The sequence below is a fragment of the Hippopotamus amphibius genome, chromosome 9 (genome assembly GCF_030028045.1).
Source record: "Hippopotamus amphibius kiboko isolate mHipAmp2 chromosome 9, mHipAmp2.hap2, whole genome shotgun sequence".
Classification (NCBI taxonomy): Eukaryota; Metazoa; Chordata; class Mammalia; order Artiodactyla; family Hippopotamidae; genus Hippopotamus; species Hippopotamus amphibius.
In genome coordinates, this window is record NC_080194.1 from 329,336 (window position 1) to 337,961 (window position 8,626).

Sequence of the window (8,626 nt, forward strand, 5' to 3'; positions counted from 1 at the left end):
TGAGGATTTTTGCATCTATATTCATTAGTGATATTGGCCTGTAATTTTCTTTTTCTGTGACATCTTTGCCTGGTTTTGGTATCAGGGTGATGGTGGCCTCACAGAATGAGTTTGGAAGTGTTCCTCCTTCTGCTATATTTTGGAAGAGTTTGAGAAGAATAGGTGTTAGCTCTTCTCGAAATGTTTGATAGAATACACCTGTGAATCTAACTGGCCCTGGGCTTTTGTTTGTTGGGAGAATTTTAATCACAGTCTCAATTTCTGTACTTGTGATTCATCTGTTCATATTTTCTATTTCCTCCTGGTTCACTCTTGGAAGATTGTATTTTTCTAAGAATTTATCCATTTCTTCCAGGTTATCCAATTTATTGGCATATAGTTGCTTGTAGTAGTCTCTCACAATCTTTTGTACTTCTGTGGTGTCTGTTGTTACTTCTCCTTTTTCATTTCTAATTCTGTTGATTTGTGTCTTCTCCCTTTTTTTCCTGATAAGTCTGGTTAATGGTTTTTCCATTTTGTTTATCTTTTCAGAGAACCAGCCTTTAGTTTTATTAATTTTTGCTATTGTTTCCTTCCTTTCTTTTTCATTTATTTCTGATTTCATCTTTATGATTTCTTTCCTTCTGCTCACTTTGGGGTTTCTTTGTTCTTTCTCTAATTGTTTTTGGTGTAAGTTTAGGTTCTTTATTTGATATTTTTCTTGTTTCTTGAGGTAGGACTGTATTGCTATAAACTTCCCTCTTAGGACTGCTTTTGCTGCATTCCATTGGTTTTGGGTTGTTGTGTTTTCATTGTCATTTGTTTCTAGATATTTTTTGAATTCCTCTTTGATTTCTTTAGTGATTTCTTGGTTGTTTAATAGCATATTGTTTAGCATCCATGTGGTTGTATTTTTTACAGTTTTTTTCCGTAATTGATATCTAGTTTCATGGTGTTGTGGTCAGAAAAAAATGCTTGATTTGATTTCAATTTTCTTGAATTTACTGAGGCTTGATTTGTGACCCAAGATGTGATCTATTCTGGAAAATGTTTTGTGTGCACTTGAGAAGAAAGTGAATTCTGTAGTTTTTGGATGGAATATCCTATAAATATCAAATAAGTGAAGATGGTCTAAAGTGCCAATTAAAGCTTGTGTGTCCTTATTTTTTTTCTGTTTGGATGATCTGTCACTGTTGTAAGTGCAGTGTTAAAGTCTCCTACTATTATTGTGCTACTGTCAATTTCCCCTTTTATGGCTGTTAGCATGTGCCTTATGTACTGAGGTGCTCCTATGTTGGATGCATAGATATTTACAATTGTTATATGTTCTTCTTGGATTGATCCCTTGATCATTATGTAGTGTCCTTCCTCGTCTCTTGTAATAGTCTTTACTTTAAAGTCTTATTTGTCTGATATGAGTATTGCTACTCCAGCTTTCTTTTGACTTCCATTTGCATGGAATATCTTTTTCCATCCCTTTACTTTCAGTCTATATGTGTCCCTTGGTCTGAAGTAGGTTTCTTGCAGACAGCATATGTAAGGGTCTTGTTTTTGTATCCATTCAGCCAGTCTGCGTCTTTTGGTTGGAGCACTTAATCCATTTACATATAAGGTGATTATTGACATGTGTTCCTATTACCATTTTCTTAATTGTTTTGGGTTTGTTTTTGTAGGTCTTTTCCTTCTCTTGTGTTTCCTGCTTAGAAAAGTTCCTTAAGCAATTGTTGTAAGGCTGGTTTGGTGGTGTTGAATTCTCTTAACTTTTGCTTGTCTGTAAAGCTTTTGATTTCTCCATCGAATCTGAATGAGATTCTTGCTGGGTAGAGTATTCTTGGCTGTAGGTTTTTCTCTCTCAGGACTTTCAGTATATCCTGCCATTCCATTCTGGCCTGCAGAGTTTCTGCAGAAAGATCAGCTCTTATCCTTATGGGTTTTCCTTTATGTGTTATATGTTCGTTTTCTCTTGCTGCATTTAATATTTTTTCTTTGTGTTTAATTTTCATTAGTTTGATTAATATGTGCCTCAATGTATTTCTCCTTGGATTTATTCTGTATGCAACTCTCTGTGCTTCTTGGAATTGATTAATTATTTCCTTTCCCATGTTGGGGAAGTTTTCCACTATAACCTCTTCAAATATTTTCTCAGACCCTTTCTTTTTTTCTTCTTCTTCTGGGTTGCCTATGATTTGAATGTTGGCGTGCTTAATGTTGTTACCAAGGTCTCTGAGACTGTCTTCCACTCTTTTTATTCTTTATTCTCTTTCCTGCTCTGTGGCAGTTATTTCCCCCATTCTATCTTCCAACTCACTTACTCATTCTTCTGCCTCCGTTATTCTGCTGTTTATGCCATCTAGAATGTTTTTAATTTTGGTTATTTTATTGCCCATTACTGTTTGTTTGCTCTTTATTTCTTCTGAGTCCTTATTAACTGTTTCTTGTATTTTCTGTATTTTGTTGTTGAGATTTTGGATCATCTTTACTATCATTACTCTGAATTCTTTTTCAGGCAATTTTCCTATTTCCTCTTCATTTATTTGGTCTTGTGGGATTTTTCCCTGCCCCTTTGCCTGCAAGGTGTTTCTTTGTTTTCTCATTTTGTCTAATTTATATGATTTGCTGTCTCCTTTCTCTATGCTGCCTAGTAGTAATTACTCTTGTTTCTGCCCTTTGCCCCCTCTGGTGGGGTTTGTCCAGTGTCTTGAGTAGGCTTCCTGATGGGGGGATCTGGTGTCTGCTTTCCAGTGTGTGACTCTGTATCTTTTCTCTCTGATGAGCAGAGGCATGTCAGGTGGTGTGTTGTAGGGTATCTGTGAGGTTAATATGGCTTTAGGTAGTCTGTGTGCTGATGTGTGGGTGGGTGTTCCTGTCTTCTTTGTAGTTTGGCATGAGGTGTCCAGCACTGGCAGTTGCACACAGTTGGACAAAGCCAAGTCTTAGACTCTGATACAGGGCTCTGTGAGAGTTCTATGCAGTTAATCTTCCCTGTGTCTGAGGACCCCCTAGTAGTCTAGCATACTGGATTCAGTGCTCCCTCCCCAGAGCCTCCTACTTGATTTCTGATGGAGTAATCCAGACTTCAGAGGTTGCTTGTCCTGGAAATAAAGGGGTTTAAAGAAGACTGTCCAAGCCCCAGACTAATGGCAGAGTGTTGAGTCAAACAAATACTAAGTCAAGGAAACACATACATGTATAAGACACACAAATACTGAATCCAATAGAACATAAGGCACTAGAATGACCTGACAGAAGAACCCCAGTATGCCATCAGATAATCAAAGAGACAACCAACAGAAATTCAAATCCAAAAAAAAAAAAAAATAAAACCCACACACACAAACACCAATCCAGGGAGATTTTGAAAGCTAGGATCAAATATAATAAAGAGCGAGAGTACCACCAGACAGACTGAAGATTCTCAGAATGAAATCACAAAATTATACTTAGAACTAAGATAAAGACAAAACCTAATAATAAAAACCAAAGCAGTGTGTCACCTGGAGAATAAAGCAAGGGAACAGAGCAGACTGATAATATTCCTTATAAGTATATTAAGATAAAATAAACTAAAAAAGGATAGAAGACAGGGCAACAGAAGAGTGTAGTGTGACTGGAAATATAAATGAAAAAGAAAAAATAGAAATGTATAAAAGATAGAGATGAAAAGAAGGTAGGAGAGATACAGTCAGCACTACAAAAAACTTAGCTAGAAATAGAAATATATAAAAAGGCTAAAAATAAAAATAGAATAAAAAATAGAATAAAAATATGTTATAAAATATGTAGATCCCTTAAGACTAAGATTGTAATTAATTAAAAAGAAAAACTAGAACTGACCCCAGAATAGACCAGATCAATAGAATTAATAATAATATTTCTGTTTCCTTAGGGTCTCAGCTGTAAGTGTCCTTTGACCCGCCTTGGGCTTTTCATATTATTCTGTGAGCAGCAGAGCTTCCTTTATTGTTTATCTGTAAGCGCCAGTGTGTGGGGAGAGAGAGGTACAATAGCAGCTCCTTCTCCTGGGAGGGAGTGAGCAGTGGCACCCTGCCTGGGTCACAGCAGCTCAGTCAGCCATGGCAGTGCCTGGTGCAGAGGGACACCAGTGCCTCAGGTGTAAACAGAATGTCTCCAGAGCTGGGCCACTCTGTGGACTTTTGGCTCTCAGCTGCAGGCACTCTAGGCCAGCACCCCCCCAGGGGGGGCCTTTGTTATCCCTGAGTGCATTAGCCAGGCCCACAGGGGTCCTCCCTTTGTCCATCACAGTTGCTGAGAGAGAGGCTACACCCACGGCTCCTCCCTGCTGCTTGTGAGTCAGCAGTATCAAGTTGCCGCCATGGCTGCCCAGCTTTCCATGGTAGGCACTCTCTACTGTGGATTTCTTCCTTCCTGTCCTCTCAGTCCATCTTCCCACTGCCAACAATGTTTCTCACCCTGAACCATTTCTCTGATTCCCATGTTGCAGCTCCCAGACCCCCTGTTCAGCTGTCAATCGATGTCTCAGTCCAGACATGCTGAGCCATGGTGCAGACTTTCCATGTGTTTCTCACGCTTTCCTGTCTGTCACAGCTCAGCCACTTCACCCTCTTTGAACTGTCCCAAATGCCTCCCTTCTGACCCAGGGAAATTCCCCATTGGAGAAGGTGTTTCCCCGCCAGATAAGGGACATTTCCCCTAATTTGGCCATCTCCCCTCTGTTTCAGATCCCCCCACCCAGGGTGTGGGACCTGTCCCTTTCCTTTCTTCTCCTCCTCTTTCTCCTTTTTTTTCCCCTCTATCCTACTCAGTTATGTCAGGATCTTTGCAGTCCTTTCTGGTGTCCAAAGTCATTTGCTGGTGTTCAGCTGGTTCTCTGTGGGAATTATTGTGTCTTTTGGTGTATTGCTGATGCATCTGTGGAGAGGGATGCATTCAACATCCTTGTACTTTGCTGCCATGCTTCTTCTCCCCTATTTGTGTTCTTTTTGATGATAGACTTTCTGACTGGTTTGAAGTGATATTTCATTGGTGTTTTGATTTACATCTGCTGATGATTAGAAATGTTGAGCATCTTTTCATATGTCTGTTGACCAGCTGTGTATCTTCTATGGAAAAATGTATATTCAGTTCTCCTGCCCATTTTTTAAACAGGTTGTTTTCTTAATATTGTGTTATACATGCTATTTATATATGCTGGACATTAATCTGTTATTGGTCATAAAGTTTGCAAATATGTTCCCCCATTCAGTAGGTTGTCTTCCTTTTGCCAATGGTTTCTTTTGCTGTGCAAATTCTTTTGAGTTTAAATAGGTCTCATTTGTTTACTTCTTTTATTTCTTGTTTTAAGAGACCTATTGAAAATATCTTTGCTGTGATTTATGTCAAAGAGCGTTCTGTTATGTTTTCTCCTAAGATTTTTATAGTATCCAATCCTACATTTAGGTCTGTAATCTATTTAGAGTTTATTTTTATATACAGTGTTAGAGAATGTTCTAATTTTATTCTTTTACATGTCATTGTCCAGTTTTCCCAGCACCACTTATTGAAGATATTGTCTTTCCTCCATTGTATATTCTTGCCTCCTTTGTTGTAGATTAGTTGACCATAAGTACATGGGTTTATTTCTGGACTCACTATCCTGTTCCATTGACCTATTTTTCTGTTGTTGTGCCAGTACCATACTGTTTTGATTACTGTAGCTTTATAGCATTGCCCAAAGTCAGGGAGCATGATTCCTCCAGTGCTGTTTTTCTTTCTTAAGAATATTTTGGCTATACAGTGTCTTATATGTTTCCAATTTTTTTAATTATTTGTTGTAGTTCTGTGAAAAATGTCATCGGTATTTTTATAGGGATTGCATTGAATCTGTAGATAATCTTGGGTATTATGATCACTTTAGCAATATTGATTCTTCCAATTCAAGAACATGATATATCTTTCCATCTGTTCATATAGTCTTCAGTTTCTTTCTTCAATGTCCTATATTTTCCAGAATACAGGACTTTTACCTCCTTAGGTAGGTTTATTCCAAGTATTTTATTCTTTTTGATGTGATGGTAAATGGGATTATTTCCTTAATTTCTTTCTCTGATCTTTTTTTGTTAGTGTATAGAAATGCAACAGATTTCTGTATGTTAATTTTCTATACTGAGAATTTACCAAATACACTGATGAGCTCCAGTGGCTTTCTGGTGACATCTTGAGGATTTTCTGTATAGTCTGCAAATAATGACAGTTTTACTTCTTCCTTCCCAATTTGGATTCTTTTTATTTCTTTTTCTTCTCTGATTGCTATGGCCATGCTTCTGAAACTATGTTGAATAGAAGTGACAAGAGTGGACATCCTTGTCTTTTTCCTGATCTTAGAGGAAATGCTTTCAGATTTTCAACATTTAGTATGGTGTTAGCTGTGGGTTTGTCAATTATATGGCCTCTGTTATGTTGGAGCATATTCCCTCTATGCCTATTCTTTGGAGAGTTTTATCAAAAATGGATGTTGAATTTTATCAAAAACTTTTTCTGCATTTATTGAGATGATAAATGGTTTTTATTCTTCAACTTGTTAATGTGGTGTATCACATTGATTGCTTTGTAGATATTGAACCATCCTTGCATCTTTGGGATAAATCCCACTTGATCATGGTTTAAGGATCATGGATTAAGGCATATTAATATGATGGCAAACCATTGGCCTTTGAAAAAGACAAATATAAGAACTTTGAGGATTTATAGAAATGTGTGCCCCAAAACAAGGTTAATTTAAAAAAAAGTAATAAGGCATTATACAGGTATCTTCACATATAAAAGAAAGTTTTTATTTTAAAAATTAGAAGACAAATTATATGATCTCTCTCCTGACTGGACCCTACCAAATACAACATGGAGAATGTGTAATATCATGCCACTCTTATAGGAATTTCATAAATAGTATCTCTTTTTGCTATACAACCAAGATTTAATGAACAAGAAAATTCACAAAAGAATTTATATTAAAGTCAGAATCCAAAGTAAAGGAATGTCATTGAACATGTTTTTTAATAATCTGTAGTAACAAATATCTAAATATTACATAATAAGACAACTATAATACCAATCCAATATTCTAGATTCATAACTTTTAGCTGCTGAAGATATTCCAGATTTCCTATTAACGGACAAATATTTATTCATTAAGAAGCATTGAGTGTGATGCAGAGAGTGTGGGATGGGAGACAGGAAGTCTGGGTTCCAGTTCAAGATTTAGATATGTGCTTAAGTGGCTCTCTGAAAGTATTATTCAATCCCTTGTTAGAGTTGATACATTCATCTATAGATCAAGAGGCTTGGACTAGATTACCCTACTACTTCTATCTCTAATGTTCAAAGAGTCCATTTAATCATTATCTGAAGTCACTTTTTTCTTCCAGAGTTTCCTCAGAGTGTTTTTTACCTCAGCATTTCTGAGGGTGTATATTAAAGGATTTAACATAGGGGCCACCATAGTATAAAAGACAGCAACAGCTTTATCAATGGGCAAAGTGGTGACTGGGCGAAGATACACAAATATGCAGGGCACAAAGAATAAGACAACTACGGTGATGTGAGAGACACAGGTAGAAAGGGCTTTGCGTCTCCCCTCCAAGCTGTAGGTCTTCAGGGAGCACAAGATGAACACATAGGAGACCAACAGGAGGAGGAAGTTTAACAGGCAGATAAACCCACTGTTGGCAGCAACAAAGAAACCAAGGGTGTGAGTGTCCATGCAGACAAGTTTCAACAAAGGGTACAAGTCGCACATGAAGTGATCTATGACATTGGGGCCACAGAAGGGCAGCCAGACTGCAAAGAGGACCTGAACAGTTGCGTGGAGAAATCCTCCAGACCAGGCCATGCCCAGCAGAAGGGTGCATAGCCTGTGGCTCATGGTGGTGGTGTAGCGCAGAGGTTTGCAGATGGCCACGTAGCGGTCATAGGCCATCACTGTGAGCAGGATGATCTCAGTAGCACCAAAAATGTGTTCTGCATAGACTTGAGCCATACACCCATTGAAGGAGATCATCTTCGTTTCATGAAGGGAGTCCATGATCAGCTTTGGAGCTGAAGAAGAAGAATAAGTCATGTCTATCAAGGAAAGGTGGGCCAGGAAGAAGTACATGGGGGAGCTCAGAGAAGGGCTGGTGGTGATGGCAACCACAGTGAGCAGGTTTCCTGAGAGAGTCACCACGTATAAAACCAAAAATACTACAAACACTACTTTTTGCATTTGGGGGTTCTGTGTAAGACCTACTAAAATGAATACAGTCACATTCCTTTCATTCTCCATCTATGTAGTGGGGGTGGTAGAAACTCCAGGGTGGAATGCTTTACCTTAAAAAAGAGAACGAATGGAAAGGAAAAAAAGAGAAGAATGGGGGGGAAAAAACCATAAAAGAGTGAAATACACCGAAACTCTGCCTTTTAACAGTACTCTGAAATCTCACAAATGACTCTTTTCCCAAAACTCTACAGGAGTAATACCATAAAACTTCTCTTACTTGACTTAGTCTTTTATTATTCTGGCCTCAAACAATTTTTATAAGACATAGAATAAACAGAAGAAAGAAATTCAATTTCCTTTGCCATGATGTCTGAAGATCTTCACTGGAATATCAATATAATGGAATAATTTGGTCATTAGAAGTAATAATTTTGA

At 37.8% G+C, this 8,626-nt stretch overlaps 1 protein-coding gene across 1 annotated transcript; it reads right to left on the reverse strand.

The window, feature by feature from the left end:
• Positions 1-7,327: 7,327 nt before the first annotated feature.
• LOC130861567 (olfactory receptor 4C12-like) lies at positions 7,328-8,257 on the reverse strand. Its single transcript, XM_057750576.1, has one exon. The coding sequence runs from the start codon at positions 8,255-8,257 to the stop codon at positions 7,328-7,330; it is 930 nt and encodes a 309-aa protein (XP_057606559.1).
• Positions 8,258-8,626: the final 369 nt, after the last annotated feature.